Consider the following 21,378-nt stretch of genomic DNA (forward strand, 5'->3'; position numbering starts at 1 on the left):
TTTCACTTTCACAGTTCGGCCTTATCATGTCATTTATGTCTGGTCATTCTACTCTGACCTCTGGCATCAACAAGGCATTTTCATTTTCACAACTCCTGCTCACTGGATATTCTGTCTTGTTGAACACTTTCTAGAACCCCAGAACTTTCTGTGCATAAAATTCCCAGTAAATCAGCAGTTCTTTTGAAATACTGTATTCCGGCAACAGTGCTGCAGTTTATATGTCACCTCCTTCTACTTCTGGGTCAAAGACTGGGGAGGAAATGTTGGTGCATGCACAGAACACTAAGTCCCGACTAAGCATATACATGCCGGAGTAATCAAACTATGAATCGCTTTATCAAGGTATGTTAGTCTGATTAAGACGAGCTTGGTTTTACATGACATCAAGAAAACCAAATTATTTGTCTTAGTCTGACCAAAAATCTGACTTTTAACAAGCTTTTCATTTGGTAAGAGCCTTAGGCAAGGACTTTGTTTGTGCTGCCATGTTTTGCACAAAAAAAGAAGAATGACATCCTTTCTGATATGCCAAGGGTCAGTGTCACTGTTAAATGTCACTAATTCTCACACACTGCACCTTTAAACTTGAACGTGATGTTAGGTATTTATTGCTACAAATATGGATATGGCCCACGTGTCTCATACGACATTGAACAGATTATTGTTGAAAAAAACAAGCTCCTGATCGTGCAAAAATAAAACTTAAAAATAAAAGAGATGGTACATCTCCAAACTGTGAGGACAGGAACCATCCTAACTGTACGACGGGTCTCATGCGAACACGGACATACACAGCAGGGAATGCTCTCACTCCTGCAGGCTCTCTCTCTGTCTCTCTCTGCCTCTCTCTCTCTCTCCCTCTCTCCTGTAAACTGTGCTGGGCTTTGACGCGCGTCAAAACATTGCGTCTCTTCCAGACTTGGCTGCATCGCTGAAGAGAGGAGGAAATCTTTTCCTGGGAAGTAAAGTATGCTCCGCGGTGCTTAGGATTGGCTCTGCCACGAGGGAAAACGAGAAGGTGCGACATTTTCTCTGCTACGTGGAGATTCGCAGTTTCTTCCCCTCAAAGGTAAAAAAACATTGTTGTGTTGTCACGCACGATTTTCACTTAAAGCTCATTTATTGTGTTGTCATGCACACACACACACACACACACACACACAGAGCAGCCTCTCGACACTTTTACGTCGAGGCAACTTCGACGCAGATGTGCAGGTACACGTTTATAACATGACAACAAAAACACACAAGTGTGTACTTGAGTGTTTTTGAATAACACGCTTTAGTAAGTGTGTGTGGACTGACGCTCAGTGCGTGGACTTGCTGCAGAAGTGGAGCCCACACAGTAGCTGCTTGTGGCTGTTGTTATGATTGGGACGCGCGTGCTATTTGTGGTGGTGGCAGTCAGGCACGTAGATGCGCCATCGTCGGCGTGCGCGCGCCTGGCCGCGCGTGTGTGCGCGTCAGCCCGTGATCAATGCGGTTATATATCCCCGCAATGATGTGATCATGAACTCTTGCGGCAGTCGCCCGATTCTCGTCGATATGTCAAAGTCATTGATCGCGTGGAGGCTTTGCGGAGTGGCGGATAATTGCGCGTGCACGTGCGCGGCGTGCGTGCGTTTCCAGCAGTGCTTAGCTGAGGTATCCCCACCATCTGTGGCCTAGATACATTTCAACACTGACCACTGACTGCTGTGACATCATTCATCCCAGTAATAACACACACACACGCGCGCGCGCACTGTTGACTGTGTTACCTTTGATGGTGATGATGACTCACAAGTTGGTTAGTCACTTTAATTCCATTCAGTTAGATTCAATTCAAACTTTATTTCAGACTCGCAAGAGGATCAATATCAGGTAAATAATAATAAGATAAGTTCTGCAAACAGCTCTATGATGTTGTTATAGATAGAGAGATTCATGTTTCCTGCAGATTCATGCAACATAAAAACCACGGTCAGTTTCACCGTTTCTGCAGCATCTGCAGCATGATGAGTGAAGGGGAGCAGCTTCAAGCATCCTCTTCATTTTCATCACTTCTGCAAACAAACATGTCGTCATCCACCAACTTAAGATGCAACTCATGCACAAATTAGTCACTAGTGTTTTCATCAACGCAGTCATCAGTAAAACAACTGTCAGTTTGTTTCTTTTTAGATACATGGTCCACGATACCAATAATATCACGATACAGCGGTTCTGTGATAATCCATATATTGCAAGACAGTCATCTGTACATCACGATATCTGTCTCTAACTGAAGAAAACAAAACGTCTGTGAAAAGTTAAAAGTGTAGGATTTGTCTATTTATTCTCAACATAGAGAAGAAAGTCTATGTATTGAACGTGGATGGAGCATCCCTTAACGTAGCTTTCTCCGCCATTATCCCGCTGTGATCTTCCTCTTCTTCAGCCAGGTAACTTCCGCCCAAGTTTCCCTCATTCATTTCAGCAGCGCCACCAGGAGGAGGCATGAAGTAGTGACGCCCGGCGAGTGAAACTGGCAGCGACTGTTTACTTTAGAGTGCCTTCATTTGTTAATTACAACATCGATATTTGCCCTGGCTTATCGATTGTCATATTGCACGGGGAAGGACGAGGATATATCACTAAATCGATATTTTAACCCACCTCCAAAGCCCATCCCGGTGACACCCCTGTGACACCCCTGTGACATCCCTGTTTTTATGTTTATTTATTTTGCTCATTGAGGAAAAGGTATATCTACATCTGCGGCGACATGAGTATCGAAGTCACTTTTCTGTGTCAGTTATTGGCCCAAGCAGTCCCGAAATATCGGATATTGGCAAAAAGTCCAATATCGTGCATCCCTACTTTTTACGACATTTTAAGAAATGACCTATAAATATATATATATTGGTCTATATAAATAAACAAAATAATAACCAGTCAATGTTGGAGAGGGAGGAGAATGAAGTGATGAACTTTTATAGTTCCACCCCTCATCAACAATTTTCTCAATTGTCCCACTTGTTAAATTGTGTCACAATAAGCTTATTAAGCATAATAGTGATGTACACTGGCCCATCCCATGTTATCTCTGTTTTTGAGAGGAAATGTAAAGGCTCGTTAAAACTGCCTTCCTCTTTTCACTGTACCAACAGAAGGCGAGAACAAAGTCCACATAAGACATAGCAACCAGAACCACACACACACACACGTGCACCTGGGACGCAGAGGCGTCGCCTCGTCAGTGAGATTTAATACGAGCGGGGAGGCACAGAGGAGGGTTTTTATTTGTGTACCATTCTCTAGTCAGTGACGTCATGCTGCTGTTACTCGTGGTGCAACAGTGAATGGAGAGCGGAGAGCGGGATGAAAGTACATGAAGTACAAAACATTGTTTGTCAGTGCAGGTGTGGGCAGCGTAATATGCCCGACTCATCCAACACTGGAGGGACGAGTGCTGCTTCTGTCCGTCTTCTCATTCGGTTTTTGCAAACTCCCCGTCCTCATGTGACTCTCATCCATCTCACCTCGTATCGCTTCTTCCCCTCTGTTTTTCTCGTGCTCACAGTCATTGTTAGACAGCTACAGCAGCAGCAGCAGCAGCAGCAGCAGCAGCAGCAGCAGCAGCATCAGTGCGTTGCATAACAAAGGTTTTTTTGTTCATATACAAGGGCCCTTTTGGCTCACAGCTCGTAACCTTTTGTGATGACACCCAGAAATGACCAGAATGGACAGCTTGGCGACCTCGAACGACCCACAGCAGTGCTGATGAATAGTCAAGAGTGGCAGCAGCAAAATGAATAGAGAAATATGTAGAAAGGCAGCTGAAGAGAGAAGACACGGATTGAAAGATAAACTGATAAAGGGCGGACAAATAGTGAAGACACTCACTGAGGTTATGCAGACAGTCTGTGTCTTGACGTGTCTGGTTTGATAATCCTTTCTGCTGCTGCTGGAGCCAGACTGGACCTCAGCAATCACTGTCTCCATCGTCATCTGATCATTTTGTCATTCTGTCAGAACTTCATTTAGTACAAAGCAGCGTGGATTGACTCTCTTGCGTCAGCACTTTTACAAACCAACAGACAGTGTTTTCGGCATTAAATGATTTCGACGCATGTTCACCCACCAAGACGACTGCTGTGATGAAGACATTTGTCATAAATGTCAAACAGCATCACGGTCCTGCTTTGAGCCGGTCCAGGACAGTTAACTGCTGCTCAGTCACATCACTGTCGTGTCTCCATTTGTCTGTGTTATGATTCTTTCATCGTGAAGTTTGTGTGTGAGAAACCGACATCCCCTCTGAATCAGTGAGGTTTTGTTTTATCTGTAATCTGATTTGGTCAACAATTGTTTTATAAAATAAGGATCAACACTTACATACATCCCCAAAAAATGTAATCCAAATCTCTGAAAAAATAAAACATCCTTGGCAAAAGTTATAAAATGAAATTGTTCAGCAGATTAGAAAGACACAGGGGAGACATCAACAGCAAAAGGAATTTTCTGTTGTTAAACTGAATAATCTGACAAACGTTTTCGTACAAACGTGTCACTTAGAGCTCAAAGCCCCTTGTAAGCCTCGTGCTGTTTGTCTGGAAAGACGTGATGAAGTGATAAATCAGAGGGCGACTGCAGACTCTTGAGAAGACACTGCAATACTCCTCTGCTGTTGGAACATCGCTTCGTTAAAGCCACATCATTAGCACATTGTGGGAGAAACACTATATTGACACGCTGACAGCTAAATGTAACAGCATCTCATAGAGCAGTTACTTTGAGTAAACATCACGTCCGCCCTGTCACCCCCGCCCCCCCACTGTAATGATATCACATTTACATTGAAGACATTGTGCCTCCTTCAAAGAAGACGCTTCAAATAACGTTATAAAATCTGGCCTATTTTAAAAACTAATAACCGCACTGTAATTAAAAACTGCTGTTTGATGGATATCCCAAAGAGGAACTATTATATTCATTGTTATTGTTTGGTTATAACGGTGTCATCGATGACCTGCGATCTGAAAATATCAATATTCTGTCCAAACAATAGAAGAAAAATCCAAATGTGTTCAGTCTACAGTGATATGAAACAAAGCAAGATATGTCATTACTTACAAACACCTCTTTGCGAAAATAGTTTCCAATAGCAATTACATTCTTATAAGGATACGGCATCTAAATTTAAGCAGGAAAAGGTTTGCATAAATAGGTGACGGCAGCTTTGATATTATTATGATTGTATTATAACCGTTTTAACAAGTCTTGAACATAGACTGTATAGTAAATGTGGATGTAGTTTTCTGGTTTGCTGGGTGAAGCTAATCAGGAAGTAAGCACATACTGAATAGCCACCAGGTGGCGACTCCACTGGTTGTTTGGAACTTTGTTTGAATCCAAGTCTTTGTCTCTAAGTCGACTTCTCTCCTGATTTGTAAAAGTAAGTTTATTGTCTCAGTCGCTATTTTCAGGTGAATTATGTGGAAAATAGACCATAAATAAAACATGGCATAATATGAGTGATCGCCAGTGTGATTGACAGCTAGTGTCATCCAACAGGTGCCTGCTTCCAGACGATATCTACAACACGCCAACACGGCACTGATCGAGCTGTGAAACTCCAGGCTTTAAAAGCAATATTCTAATCAGTGACGTCGCGACCGGTTGTCACTTGGTCTTGTGGGACTGGAAGCCGTGGAAGTTTATCCTTGTCCTCACTCCCGAAATGATAGAGAGGATAAAACGCGCTTTGGGTTAAACATCGTCTTTTGTGTGTGCGTGTGTCGGGTGAGGTGGGGGTGTGGGGGTCAGCTGTGACAGCTGTACTGAGCGTGTCTTTGTGCCTCAATCCCACGCCGCTGGCATGGAGTCAGAGGAGAGAAAACAAGGGCATGTCTCACTGCTTTATATATTTATATGCCCCGGTCCTTCTCATTAGCACTGGAGCTTTTATCGGCCTGTGTCGGACACTAAAAACATACAGCAGGGCAGTAAAATGAAGAGACCGCTCTGTCTCTGTCTCCCTGTTGTTTGTCCTGAACTCACAGAGGCCTCCTGCTCCCATTCAGTATTTTATTAGTTTTACCAGATGGTTAAGTGAAGAGAGACGGGAAGGAGAGAAGACAGAACGGGACAACATATTGTGAAACCACTCCAAAACACAATAACACAATTTTAATATTGGGAGTCAAAACCTTCCGACTAATATTTTTATTTTGTTTTATTTAGTTTATTTAGAAATTTAACCCAGTATTGAACTGTATATTACTGAGGTGACACGAGTCATAGAGGACCCAGTCAAGTGAAATTTTATTAATTGTTGTTGGGCAATGTGAACTTAAAATTATAGCACGATATTCCGTCATGATATCACAATGATAGATATTTCAAAAATAAAAGTGTCTTTGTTGATATAGAACGATATATAGTTCACATTAATAATGCGTTAATGATGCATTATTAATGTGACTAATCAAAAACCAAAACATACAGGAATAACTCCATTATAACTTGATATTAAGTGGTGGGCCACATGAAATCGATTGGAGGGTTTCTTTGCAGTGTAGGGAGTTTGTTTGTGTATCCAGCACCAGAAAGGACCTCTACGCAGATCTCTCTGAACTGTCCTGTGATTGACCATCGCCTCCTGTCACATTACAGATTTGACTTGTGAGGCTGCAAACAGAGCAGAAAAAGGGACAGAAGACCATTCTCTCTCAGATCACGTGATTCATTTATATTATGCTTAAAAATAATCCCCCAAAAAATCCTGCCTAATACTTGATACGTAAAGTTGCATTCAGCAATGAAAGCACACTGACAATGGATGTGCCACAAGGTAGAGAGCAATGGCCTTTAACTACGTATTGGTTTTTCCTGTACAGTTGGTCAGAGTGAACTCCTGTCCTCCTGGCTCCAAGCCTTTGGGATGGGTTCCCAGGCCAGCTTGCTAATCTTCTCAGTCACCAGGGCATACCAGCAGAAGTATTTTAAGGGCTCGGCCTATTTGGATATCATGGAGAGGGCATAGCACGATCCGCGCAGTTGTGCTAGGCTAAGCAGATTATCTCTGCAGCCTCATAGACATAAACACAGTATGTGAGCGAGCTGTGACACCTATGTGTACTGACAACTCAGTGCAGAGTGGCGACGACTGCACAAGAATCTCAAGTGTCTAAAACTGGACTGTCGTCACAAAACCTGTCTGAATAACTGATGAATTGCTTCATTTATGGAATTTCCCCCCCGAAGATAGTGAAATGTGTTGATTATGGCATTGTCCATTGTCCGACCAACAGCCCCCAAACTAAAAGTTGTGCAGTATTAAAACTGGAGCAGAGGAGTAAGCATTCATCCTGGAAAATATGTTGGATTGTAGTTTAAACCAGATTAAGTCCACAGCCTTGTGAGGCTGTATTTAGGCCGAGCAAGATAACATTAGCAAAGGTCCAACGTGTTTCTTAGCAGGAGTGGAATAAATATGAGTGTATAATGGTATAATTGCTTTAAAGTAAAGATCATTTGGTTTTTCTCTACCTTACAACAAAGCCTTTTGGATGTACTTTAGACAAGGGCCTTGCTTTATAGAGACTGCCATCTTGTGCCACCATATCAACATCAAACATTTTAACATTTTAAAGTAGAATGTCGCTACATCATATTCTGGTATGAAACGTTCCCCGACACGCTTGAGAAAGGGAGCAGTGAGCGGAGGTGGGATCCTTTGTTTTTTGCAACAGGATGCTGACATAATTTATTTTTCTAATTCGTAGTATTAGCACTGAACATGACTCAAATCTGCAAGAATTTAGTCATAACCAAACCTGTTTATTTTGGCTGTTCATGCCTTGGCGGCAAAACTAGTCTCTTCACTGACTGGTTTTGTGTACTCTGTGTAAATAGATTTGGTGTGGTAGAGCTAATTCAGCATTTTCAGCTTGAAGATGTTGTTGTTGAAGCTCAGTGACTCAGCCGGAGACACAGGCGTATTAATAATGCACAGTGTCTCAGCACCTCGCTGCATTTTGAGGTTTTAGAAGTCTCAGAGATGCAATGAGATCTGGAAAATGATCTGAACCAGCAGAGCAGACTGTAATCCCATCAGCAAGTATGTACCTGCGGCTCAGTTTGCAACATCAGCTGTTACACAACCACGTAACCACGGGCTGCTCTGTTATTCTTCCTGTGCTCAGGTGTTCGCCTCCCGACCCACCGCCCACCACGGCCCTCACCTGTGTGTTGCGGTGCTTCCCTTGTGAGCCGACCTGGGCTGGCAGTCCCTTCTTGCACCGCCCGCCAACCCCGCCCATGGTCAGAATGACGCGCTCCAAGACCTTCCAGGCTTACCTGCCGAGCTGCCACCGAACCTACAGCTGCATCCACTGCCGAGCTCACCTGGCCAACCATGACGAGCTCATCTCCAAGGTAACTGACAGTTCCAGGGATTTGACCCTTCTTATTTATGGTGGTTAAACCATAAATAAGACCCCCTTGTCCCAAACCATTGGGATGAGTGTGTAGGAGTTCAGATTGCAAACAAATGGACAGCTTGTAGAACGACCCTCTCTAGGACCAGTGTTTGGCTTGTTCATTATGAGCTACTGCAGAACCATGGCACCCCAACACGGTGGACTCATGGAAAGGACAACACAACAGTTACACTAATGCAAGTTTATAGATTTTTGTTGTCAGAAACAGTGAGAAAATGCTGCTCAGACCACTGTAACTTCATTACTTCATCTAAATGTGTAGATTACAAAGTTTAGGTTTTTGTTGACCTGTTTCATACGTTTAATAAAATGTAATAAAATATTTATACTTCAGTGACTGAGAGACTGACCAGACCATTAGTGTTTATTGAAGTTAAGCAATTGTATTATATTTCATCAGATGGAGACAAAAAGGCCATCCATTCTTTTCCCCACTTGGTCTAATGAAGAATAAACTTAAAAGCGTTATGATGCTTCAGTGTTTGTTTCATTTGACCAAATAGGACCAGTTTTTATTTATTTATTTCTTTACTGACAGAGACACAGTAAAGAGCAGTGTAGGGTTTTTATTTTCTTTAAAGGAAGTGACTTTGACGAGGACTTTTTGTCAATTGTATTTTTATTCAATCCCACTCTTCCTCTGCTGTTGTGGTGAACAAGACATGTATCTCAGATCCACTGTGATGCGAATAAGTAAAAAAAATGTATATTTTTGGGTGAAGTGGATTGATACTAGCCATAGAAAACCCACATTGATCTACCTCTAGATTATACACCAATAGAAACAGGATTACGACTATTATAGCCCACTTTTTATTTTATTTAAATGGCCTAAAATGTGGACCTGTAAAATGTCTGTCTCAAATCAACATGCAGGCATTTTTATAAAGCGAAAGAATACAGCACAACATGTACCAAAGATGAACGTCTTGTTGCAACTGTTAAGTATTTGTCTCATCTTGTCTCTGCAGTCATTCCAGGGCAGCCAGGGCAGAGCCTACCTGTTCAACTCTGTGTGAGTATTTCTCCTGCTTCATTTCAACCCACCTGCAGTTTTATGTGTAAATAAAAACAACACATGGTATACGTACAGTAACGATCTAACGTATGCAGGTGTTAGAAGATGAGATGTAGAAGTAGATGGGGCTCACCTGTGTGTCATTATCAACCTGAAGTGAGTGTGAAACTGTATGAATGTATCGTGTGTTCCACAGCAGGGGTGACTCAAGCCACTTTCACAAGAGTTTATCTTTTATTACTTGTCTTACCATGTCTCTGCTCGTGTCTCCCTTCCTCCCCACTATCCCTCTCTCAGGGTGAACGTCGGGTGTGGCCCTGCAGAGGAGAGAGTTTTGCTCACAGGCCTGCATGCTGTAGCAGATATCTACTGTGAGAACTGCAAGACGACCCTGGGCTGGAAATATGTAAGTGTCCTCGGCTGATTTGATTCACAGCGCCACCCAAACTGCATCCAAGGATAGAGGCCGATAAACTGGGAGGTTGCGTTTATAGCACAACTGTTTTGGGTCCTAATTATTTGTGGACTTCCTCCTCAGTCAGGGTCAGTGCTGTGGTACAGCTGTTACAAATTAGTAATTGGACTTCTCAGAATTAATCAGGATTTGAGGTCTCTCAGGCTTGATTTTAGCACTTAGGGGTTAAAACTAGAGGATGCAACCATGTAATACAGTTGAGTTCATTTCTGTTCATCACATTAGCCATTATCACACATTGAGAAGGGTACCAAAATAACCAATCTGTACTGTCCCCATTTTTGGCACCCTTCTGTTGGGGTATAAATCACAGTGGTCCGGGTGCCACGGGGCAGAGCTACACACACTCTGCATTCCGTCGACGGCTCGACAGAGAATTGTCACTTACTTGTGACGATTGGGGAAAAATAGCTGTGTTTTGTGTTTGCACCCCGCAGTCGTTGTTGCACTTTGTTTGTTTCCTATGTCACGTCCATCTCCTTTGTAAGAATGTAATGACGAGCTGCACCGCGTTGCCACGTCACGCTGCGTTACATAGCTACACAATTTTATTATCCTGCCCACACACGCACCCTGCAGTCAGCAAGTCAGATCAAGGCTTGGTGGAAACGAGGCTTAAAGAGCACAGACCTCCATCAAGGTTAATAATTAGGGCCCGAGCACGAATGTGCCAGGGGCCAATTTAAATGCTAAATTCTAGATTTTTTCTATCGTGTCTAAGTAGCACATAGTTGTTCCGATTTTAACCAAACTTGGTGCAGTTGTTGCTCTCATGATACCAAACAAATTTCTAATGTACTTCCATTAGCTCCACCCACTCAGAAGTCGGCCATTTTCGAAAAACAAGAATGGCTAGAATGGCGCGCATTTGAAAGAACTCGTCCTAGCACGTTTGCGCTAGCCGCATCAAACTCGGTCCATATGTTCTAAACAAGTTAATAATTAAAATCTATCAAAGGATTTTCTGTTCGTCAAAAGGCGTGGCCTCAGCGCTCCGACAAAGCTGAATGGCAGGAAGACTACATTAAAATTCCACTTTTTGAAAGCTTTAACGTAAACAGAACTACATGACTTTTCTGTTGCATGAGACGAGGGCCCTATCATGACTGTTAGTCCTACAAGCGGTCCCAGTTGAATCTGGATCCATATCTGGATCACTATCAATATCTTTTAACTTCATCCTTGATCAATTACCTTTGTCCCATTGTTAACTTTCTGAGTTATACTGCTCAAGGACAAACAATAAGCGAAAACTTCCATGATGAAGATGGAACTTAAACAGCGTCACTGTGTTGCTCTGTCTAATGTTAGAGTCTCGTCAAAGTCACTCTCAAGCATTAATATAGCACATTAGAATACACATACAGTATGTATTTAGAACAGATTAATGGTCCGCTGTCAGGGCGATGGAACAGGATCCACACATGTTAGTTGTCCTCATATATCAACAGAGCTGAACACGTGCAGCTGTCACTGTGGTGAACCCTGTCACCGTGGAGGTGAGCATTTATATTATAAGACACGTGACTGTATCCTAAAGAAGTTAATTCACACTCACTCACTTAAATATGAGAAGGCTCCATTGACCAGCTCTCCTCGTCTTACCCTATGATGGAAACGTCCCTAACCTTAAACCTGATTCTTTAACCCCCTCTGCCTAAAAATAAACCATTTTCCTCACGGTGGCTTATAAACACCTGGTAAACCAATGTCAAAAGTAGCTACTTTTCTGTGTAGTTTCTAATCCTGTCATGACCGCACAAGGCAAAGAAAACATCACGTGCGCTCACAAACACCAGATACAGGAGGAGCACTCGATGGACGACTGCCATTAGAATCAGTTGCAGCAGTGTTGATTTCCTGCACTCATCAAAGTTTTAGTGAGAGGCTCGACCCAATGCTCTGCTACTGTGAGGAATGTGATCTGAAGAAATTAACCAAGATAGCAAAACACCAAACGAGTCACAGCCAAGACGGTTCACTGAGGCTGCAGCGTGTGACATCGTTTTAAAGGGAGGTTTACAGAGAACGAGTGGGATTTAAGGGTCATTTAAGAGGAAATACTACAAATATGTATGTTTGCGTGAGAGTACAGTTACATTTAAATAAAAATGATCTGGTTTGTTGCCTTAGTATAAGCCTTTTACATGTAATTTAGGTAAGAACCTTGCTATACAGAGGCTGCCATCTTGTGCCGCCACTTTTCTACAGCGGCCTGAAGACAAAGACAAAGCAGTCAGAACACGCGTGGAAACTTATGATGCAAACAGAAAAGAACGACATCCACTTTATTTTTCCTGCTGAGTTTGGGAATGGAGTTCTGCAATGGAGCTCTGCTTCCTCTAAAATGTCCTCACATATGTACTGTGTTGTATTTATATTTCAATACTACATGCAAGTTAGAACGCGATTAGAACGTGTCACGAGTTCCTTCAGAATCAGCTGTTTATCACGGATGAGAGGGTCAAAAATGTCACTTCCAGGGAAGCTCAGCTTCTCTCGGGAGTCAATGGAGCAGTGGGCGGCTGCGCTTCTGCATGACGATCATGATTGGAGGAACGAGTTTTTGATTGACAGCGTTGCAGAAACAGACATGACAACGGAGCCTTTTCTGCCTCAGTCCTGTGTGGATTTTACGAGGGAAGTCTGTAGACAAACAGCTGGTCATTATTATGTGTTATTTGTAAATAAAAACACCACTTTGCTCCTTGCATCTCCCCCGACACGATCCTACGCTCTGTCAAAGTTCTAAATATCCTCTGTGTCTGTCTCTGCCACACCCTCCAGGAACATGCCTTTGAGAGCAGTCAGAAGTATAAAGAGGGCAAGTTCATCATTGAACTGGCCCATATGATCAAGGACAACGGCTGGGACTGATGGACAAGCACCCGGGACAGGACCGCCACAGTGTAGAAGAGGAGGGGGAGGGACCACGGGGTGGCGGGATGGATGGACAAATGAAAGGAGGAGGGGCAGCGGGGTGGGACGCCTGTGGTGGGTGAGTGTGTGACCATTAACCCTTGTAACTCTCCCTCCCTACCATGCCTCTTGATGTAGACACACACACAAACACATGCATACATCAAGAGCGCAGACATCCCAGCTTGACAGAGAGAATGGACGAGGCAGGCTCGTAATGCAGCTGGCAGGGCTCGGTGACTGGCCGTGGCCGGCAGTAGTAGACGTTTTTTTCTGAAACTTTGATTTGATATCTCCTAAAAATGTGTTAACACTCCTCCTGTACCTGCTAGGAAACATCAGTCATGTTAGAACGATTAGTTCACAGGCAACTCAACTCTTAATTTCACTCAGAAAGAAAGCAGGCGCTACAGCCACATTCAGTCTGTCCGTATCATGAATGAGATGATGTTAAATCCAGCTGATTAGAGCCAGCTGGGCTGGTGATGACGCTGGGCACGGAGGCCCGAGCATATGGGCGTTGGATTTTGGGGGAGCTCACTCAGCTGCACCTGCTGGGAAAAGAGAAGATTCTGATCCCGTTTTTTTAGCGGCTTTAATGGCCTGTGGCTGGGATCCATCGAGTGACCTGGGAGTGATGCAGCTTAGGATGAGCCAACAGTAAACAGTAAACAAACAGACAACAGTGTGTGCAAAACTCGCAGCAGAGCAGAGCAGCTCCTGGAGTTTTATTCAGCGTCCGATACACAGTCATGTGAAGTGATCTGATCGCCTGGTGTCGGCAGACACGTCGCTCCGTCCACCTCCATTTCTCAGCCAGATAGAATAAAAAAAAAAAACGACACACGAGTGTCTCCGGTGAGCGACTTTGACTGTGTTTCCCAAAGGTTTGTGAGCATCTCTCTGCTGATGCAGCTCGATGAGCAGATGTGACACAGCTGTGATCGGTCTGACACAAACACACTTTCATCATGTAAACTGCAGGCCTCTATGTAGCCTGAGTTTAACTAAAGGCGGAAATAGCCAGTGCATGTCTGGGACTCAAGGGAAATGCAAATGATAGTCATTTAAATTTAGCTCTATTGTTCTTGAAGTTATGATGACAGATGTGTGTAATCCAGATGTATGAAAAGGTAATATATCTATTTCTCTTAGGCTCTCTTTCAGTCTGGGATGACTGTTTAACTGCTGTTACACTGACCTTCACTAACTTTCCCTCATAAAACAAAACAATCATTCTGGAATTATTGGAACACATTATCCTCTTGGACTATGTTTTCCCACCTGAGCTTACTCATGCATTATGAGAAAACATTACTGGAAGCATTGTTCAGGTACCTTGATGCTAAACTTTCTTCTCCAATGCCAGGATCATAGTAAATGTGCTGGATGTGCAAGTTCTCCCCCCGATGGAAATGCATTCTTTTCAGAGAAGAGAACCCATTTCTGCTGCTTCCATCTCTTGGGAATGCAACGATCCAGTGCGTGCATGATCTAGAATTCTAACCAGTTCTGTTTCCGGTCCTCTTCACTGAAAAACTTGTGCTGTAATACAACATCAGTAATCAGTCGCATCACAGTCCGTTTGAGCTGTGAGATCCCTCTGCAATAGCACGCACTGTTTGTTTTATTACATACAAATGAGTTCCCCTGTCACATATAGTTTCCTGTTGTTTTGTACATTGTTCTTGTGTTTACTCAAATCTCAGCAGCTGACTCACGCTCAATCCCAGGTTTGACATTAAACCCAGCACAACCAAAGAACCCACCCACATCAACAATAAGTTGACCAAACAGAAAAATATAATTATTTTTATTTTTTGCTTGGGCAAAATGTTGCAAAACGAGGGTGTGTGTGCGTGTGTGTGCGTGTGCGTGTGCGTGTGTGTGTATAGCTGAAAGCCAAGGTTGCGGATAACCTTTCTCTGTGATATACTGAAATAATGCATTATGACTTTGTAAACAAAAAGATCTTAATATATGAATATATTCTATTTACTGTATTCACCGTGAGGATTACCATTAATGTCGGCCTCTGTGTTACAGATTGTAAATAGTTTTAATGTATTGTGTTTTCTCGATGATCCACAGGATGATGAATGAATATGATGTAGGTCATGTCATGCTTTCTCTCCCGTATCACACATTGGCTGTTCGATACGACTTTTGTACTGAAAATATTTCAATTTTAATGTCAATTTTGTAAAGGAGGATGCTGATGTCGACCACAATATCATTGGATCTTCATCTAATAAAAAGAGCACCTTGATATCTGTATGAACATAGTGTGTGTCTTCATGTGGGAGGAATGCACTTTAAACGAGGATTTCAATAGTGTCCAAAAATCAAACGTGTTTAAGTTGTTTGTCCTCTTTGTCTAATAAACGCACATGTCTTTCAAACACCCACAAGTTCCTAATGTAGACGTTTGTTTTAGCCTACATTTCAATTTCAAAATAACATTAATAATAATAAGCACCGGTTTGCACAGATCAGTGCCGCAGGTGCACCCTTGGTGAATTGTGGTGGGAATAATACACAACTCCTTATATGGACATCCTGGGTGTGTCTGTGTGTATAGATCACATCTTCAGGCTTTAAAAAAAAAATGTTCGTGTTCTTATGTGTTGCCAAGTCAAAAGTTTGAGCTTTTAAATGTGACTTATTTCCAAATTTCACAAATTCAATTTGCTTTAAAAAACAAACAAACATACATTTGAGTACTTTTTGCTCAGGTGTTTATATAGTTTCATCAGATTGTCTATAGGTTGTGCTGAAAAAAAGGATGTAAGACACTCCATATTGCACATTTTAATGTGTATAAGTTTTAATATGGTAATGGAAAAAAGCAGCCTAAAAGGATATTAAATAGTCCCGATTCAAAAAATCTCCCTTAATCAGCATCATGCACAGTTGCACAGGCCCTTTAAGACATTATTTAATCCATTAAAAGCAGTTTTGACATATTATAACATTGGGTCAACACAGTGACAAGAACAGCAAACAATAATGGTGAAAAAATGATGAGGTGGAAGATGATGTCAATTGTAGGGATGGCATGACACGACAACCTTGAAGTCCAATACGGTCGGGTTTACATATTTGTCACCAAAACATAACTGTGTTTAACTGTAACGGATCTTTTTTATATAAATAAACAGCCCACAAGTTTACAAACGCTGCATTTACGTGAAAAGTCGGAATAGTATTGGATTTCTTTTCGTGATATGTGATCCGGTGATTTTGACTGTTACATAACGTGAATATGGTGTCTGCTCGTTCCTTGTAAATTGACCAGGCGTCATCATCATCATCATCGTCAGAGGAATGTGGGCACATTTTACATCAGCTGTTACTGTGAGAGAAAACAAACAAGAGTAACAGCAGCAGCATCTGCAGCAGCTTGGTCGCTCTTGCACCAGTTCTCATCTCATCTCACTCAAACATGAAACATGGGGACAGTTGCTGTGTTTGTGTGTGTGTACTTGTGGGGACCTAAATCTGTATACACAGTCACATGATGGGGGCTTGTCTTCCTTATGGGGACAAAAATAATCAAGTTCCCATAAAGTAAATGACATTTAAAGGCATTTTAAGGTGAGGACTGAGGTCGGGGTCAGGGTTAGGTCAATAGTAATTATGATTAAGTCTCCAGGAAATGAATGGAAGCCAATGCAATGTCCTCTGAAGTGTGTGTGTGTGTGTGTGTGTAGGAGGGTTGTGAGTGGGTAGTGTAAGAGTCACACACCTGTTAGTCAAACATTAATCACACTCCTCATCATACTTCCTTTTCCTCCCTTCATTCCCTGTCCCTCCATATCTTGCTTTTCTCTGCTACATGTCTTCTTTTATTACAGACCTTCCTCTCTTTCTCTTTTCTCTCCTCCCACTCTCTCTCTCTCTCCCTGTGGGGTTGTTTTCAATGATCCCTCTGGGTTGATTTCTCTCGGTCTGTCTGACTTGGCTAACCCACTCCAAATCTCACTGCAGCAGATGGTGCTGTGTTTGCATTGAGCCAGGTTTCCTAGCAACCCTCGCTCTCCTTCTCTTTCTCTCTCTCTTTCTCTCTCTCTCTCACTCTTTCTCTCCTTATCTATGTCTCTTCTTTCCCAGTGCAGGGCAGAGGAGGAGGAGGAGGAGTTGGTGTCCTGCCAGCCCTCATCTGTCTCTCTGTTGAGGTCTGTGTTTATGTCTGTGTCTGCCACATGTACAGTAAGTAGGGCAGGGGGTTGACTGGATGATGGCTCCACATGTGTAATGATTCGATGTGATGTGCAGAACGGACAAAAGCAGGACACGGCGTCCGACGAGATCTGTGACCCCGCGCGACCTCGACGTGCGATGATGTCAGGGGACACGCTCACATCTGGGTCGTGCTGGGTCTCACTTCCCCCTAAAGTCTGTAAATGTGCAGGTGTTCATCGTGTGTGTGCCACTCCGTCACGTCTGCTACACGTAGAGACACACAGGTCTGTAATCTGCTCTGCCGAGACACACACACACTCACACACGCTCACACATGCTCACACTGCACAAAGACAAGAGGGCAGCCAAGGACTGACATGGCATCGGATACTTCACACTGACTCTGGACTCACAATCCTATTTGCACAAATAAGGGCCGCGGAGTATCTGAATATCACCCCATTTCTTCTGCCCATCTCAGCTTTATTTCAGATTGTCAAATGAATATAAGTAGTAGTATTTACTGCAGCTAGAAGCATATAATATATAAGGTTCAAGGTCAATTTATTGTCACTGAATAATAACAGAGTAATAATAGAGGTCAGTAGGAGCACAGATACTTGTGCCTACATATGCATTTAAAATATCACTAAATAATGTTTACAAAGCAGAAAAGTCAGTAATCTGAACACCCCTCAGTATCTACTTCTCTACACTCAGAGAGCACAAACGTCCACCGAGGCCCCGTCACTTCCACTCAGTGTAAATAATCATCCTCTTTCTAATCTGTATCACTTTCACCACCTAAATGTAATTATTTCTTCCTTGAGCCGCAAACTACATTCCCAGAAAAGGCTCTTCTATCTCATGAGGCTATAATTGTTTTATAAAATAAGTATGTTCTTCGCTGGGCTGTGACTTACATCCCCGGAAGATTTCAAATAAATCAGTGCTTTACTTTTTGAGTGACGTTGCTCACAGACAGACAAAGAGACAGAAAACCAAACCTCCAGGGCAGATAAATGTAAAGAGACAGCAGCAAACAGCTGGAACAAAGTAATTAGGAAAGAACTTCAAGGAAGATAAATGTTTATCGAGGTTTATCTTATTATAGCTCATCGCTTCCATCTGTACAAATTGTGCTCAGACATGTGTTAATGATGTTATTCAGTGTTTTTATCGGTCCTCACAAACATGGAAGTTGACATGAACACCGAAGAAGACACAGAAGCCTCAAAGTCTCTAATGGTTCTAAAGTGATCTTCGAGCCAAACCACCACAGTGACACTTTAGTACTGCTGAGACAAAGACGCGGGATAAATGGCTTCCACCAGTCACATGATCATGTCTGTGTCCCCTATCTATTGCTTTAATTTAATTATTCAGCTGCAACATGGAGACGACACAAACACTTTATGACCATTACACAAAGAACAAACTATCTCATTCCTAATGCAATTTCCAGCTTTAAAAATGAGGTAATACTCCAGTAAAACCATCAAAGTATTAGCTGTTACCAGGTGATTACCATACTATTACTAAATAGTCACAGTATTAGTGTTACAGAAAGTGTCATAAAAGCTTTTTCAGCACATGACAATATAATTAGCATTGTGCAGGCCCTCCGCCAGCAGGTGGCGCTATGCCCTTGACTTACTTTTCATGTGTTGATGATTTCATCTTTGATGTGTCTGGTACAAATTGACACAATTTTCTTTTATCCTGGTACGATTATCTGCTCAGACGAGTTTGTTCATTTACAAAATTTGCAAATATGTAAAATGGTCGACTTCCTGTTGAGTTGAGGCCATGGTCCTGATGGGCTTTTTTGTTCGTCTTGGGCTGTAACATGTTTACACCACATTTCGGGAAATTTTTACGTGAAATAACCCTCTTTCTGCTTTGTCCTACCGGGTTTCACCTGTGGGGGCACTACTGAGCCATTTCTGCACCACTTTTACGTATTTCCATTATTTCATAAAACATTTTTGCCAGTTCTGATTTGTGTGCCAATTTTCGGCCGCTTTCACCAACATTTAGTGCCTCAAAATATTCTATGAATTCACTGTGTGAATGCTCGGGCCCTGAAGATGTGCTAGCTCTTTTCTAAAAGGTTCACTTTTAGAAGTGGCACCAAATATTGACAATCAGTAAGAATCTATGAAATGTCTCCAAGGAATGGTTTGTGTCGGCATATAAACGCTGCCGATGTGACTCTTCATGAGGGAAGAAAAGAGCCCCCAGCTTGTTTGTGTCCGCAGACGTCATCAGCAGAGAAGGAGAGGGTTTTCCTCCTCAGCCTGTGACATCATATCTGTGTCAGGAGCTCAAAATCAGGCCGAGGCCAGCGAGGAAACAGTGCAACACAGATCACAAGCACAAAGCAGGACTTTCATAGTGTCAGTGAGGACAGCCTCAGTCATTTATGGATAAAAACGTCCATAAACAATGTTTTTTTAAAGAGTTCCCCATCAGGTTTTCTTCATCCCGATGTTAGTCGTGCTATGATTCTCCATCTGGGCTCATGTCACACTCCATATAACCTGTAACAGGAGGTTTATCATGTGTGAGAATAATCCCACTGGATTTTGTTCAAATTTAACTCTTTTAATTGTCTGTGACTCAGCAGCTGGTGGCGTTGCCATGGAGATAAGGTAGAGGGTGAGTGCAGCCCTCGAGACTCGAAGCACTGATGTGTTCTTGGAACATTTTTGCATTTTTCACTCTCGATGGCACAGGTTTGTCAAAGTGGATGGAACTTTTCTGCCTGATACACTTGATTTTAGTTTGTTTATCATAACTCTCTTTTCCTCTCATCAGTCTTATCCTGCCTTATTGATTTTTAAAGTAGAATGAAGAGAGAAGTTACTGTAACCTGCAGTTGCTTTAAGCAATTGTCAAATGTCCACTGAAATATTGTTGCTTTGTTCTTCAGCTTTATTTTTAGGGCCCATGCACTCACACAGTTGGTGTGAGGACCTTTTTTTATTCCCAAAGAATCGCATTTTTCAGGCACTAAATGTTGGTAAAACATGGCACGCAATTCAGAACTGGCGGAAAATTTTATAAAATTAGGGAAACATGTGAAAGCGGTGCAAAATGGCTCAGTAGTGCCCCCAAAGGTGAAACCCGGTAGTACAAAGCCGACACTAAGTTTCACCAAATTTCACGAAACTTGGTAGAAACATGTCACAGCCCAAGATGAACAAAAAAGTCCATTAGGCAGTTATGTAGTTATGTCTTTATTTAGTTATAAGTAGATTGAGTTGTTCTGCTTTGTATGAAAGGTGCATACTATATAAATCAAGTCTGATTTATTGAGAATAAAAAACGAACCTGTACCTGTCAGTGTATTTACGGCATGTATACAGTAGATATACTGTAGTTTATGTCAAGTCGGTCAGGTGCTGCTGCTGCTGCTGCTGCCAGGAGACGACATGCTGTGGTGCAGCCCAGCTTAGAACTGCAGAGACTATAAATAGCTCAGTCGGCCTTTTTCTGGTGAGCACCACCCACCACATTACCCATGTGATTAAAGACCGGCCTCAGAACAAAACAACACAGCAGCACCGTACCATGTTTTAATCACATCAGAGGAAACAAACTCACTGCTGAACAAGGACAATAAGTGACGAGCCGAGCCAAGCCAAGCCAGTGAGGGAGCCGTGCACAGAATGTGTAAAGACACGAGACTACACTAACACTACAGTTTCTATTCTTGCATTAAAATAAAACACATATTATGGTTTGTAATGATAATTTGAAAACATTCAAAAAGATTGATTTATCTAATAATATATAAGTAGAACCTGCCAATATATCACTTTCAGTACAAACATAATGCTCCATGACCTTTAAACTAATAATAGCTGTCTCAGTGAAAACTGATTTTCTTTTTGAAGTGTTTAATCAGAAAAGAACCAATTAATCCACTTTGAAAAGGATTAGTTGCATTTTTGCTTTATGTCACTGTTCTATAATTGGTTCAGGGTGTTTTTGTGCTTGTCTGTTGTAGGCTGTGAGGACAATTTTGATTCAACCGTGTATTTGTGAGGACATTTAGGTTGGTCAATAAACCTTTTAAGGGTTAAGACTTGGTTTTAGGGTTAGTGTTAGACTTTGGTTTATGTTAAGGTTGGGGTCAGACTTTGAGAGGCAAGATCAGGGGGACAGCTAGGGCCAGGGGAGGACGTTAGGGGATGTTGGGCAGCGTGTTGGGGAGCGGTCAGGGGAGGGAAACATGGTTTAGGGTTGGGGTTAGGTACAGAAGAGGAGGAGTGGTTAAGGTCAGGGTCAATAGTCTGGGCAGG

General features: G+C 42.5%; 1 protein-coding gene across 1 annotated transcript; it reads left to right on the forward strand.

Annotated features, from left to right (window-relative positions):
- Nucleotides 1-954: 954 nt before the first annotated feature.
- Nucleotides 955-15,160, forward strand: ypel2b (yippee-like 2b). The gene is made up of 5 exons (XM_044032693.1): nt 955-1,072; nt 8,175-8,406; nt 9,443-9,486; nt 9,787-9,895; nt 12,752-15,160. The coding sequence occupies exons 2-5, from the start codon at nt 8,290-8,292 to the stop codon at nt 12,839-12,841; spliced, it is 360 nt and encodes a 119-aa protein (XP_043888628.1). The 5' UTR covers nt 955-1,072; nt 8,175-8,289; the 3' UTR covers nt 12,842-15,160.
- Nucleotides 15,161-21,378: the final 6,218 nt, after the last annotated feature.

The sequence above is a fragment of the Solea senegalensis genome, linkage group LG8 (genome assembly GCF_019176455.1).
Source record: "Solea senegalensis isolate Sse05_10M linkage group LG8, IFAPA_SoseM_1, whole genome shotgun sequence".
Classification (NCBI taxonomy): Eukaryota; Metazoa; Chordata; class Actinopteri; order Pleuronectiformes; family Soleidae; genus Solea; species Solea senegalensis.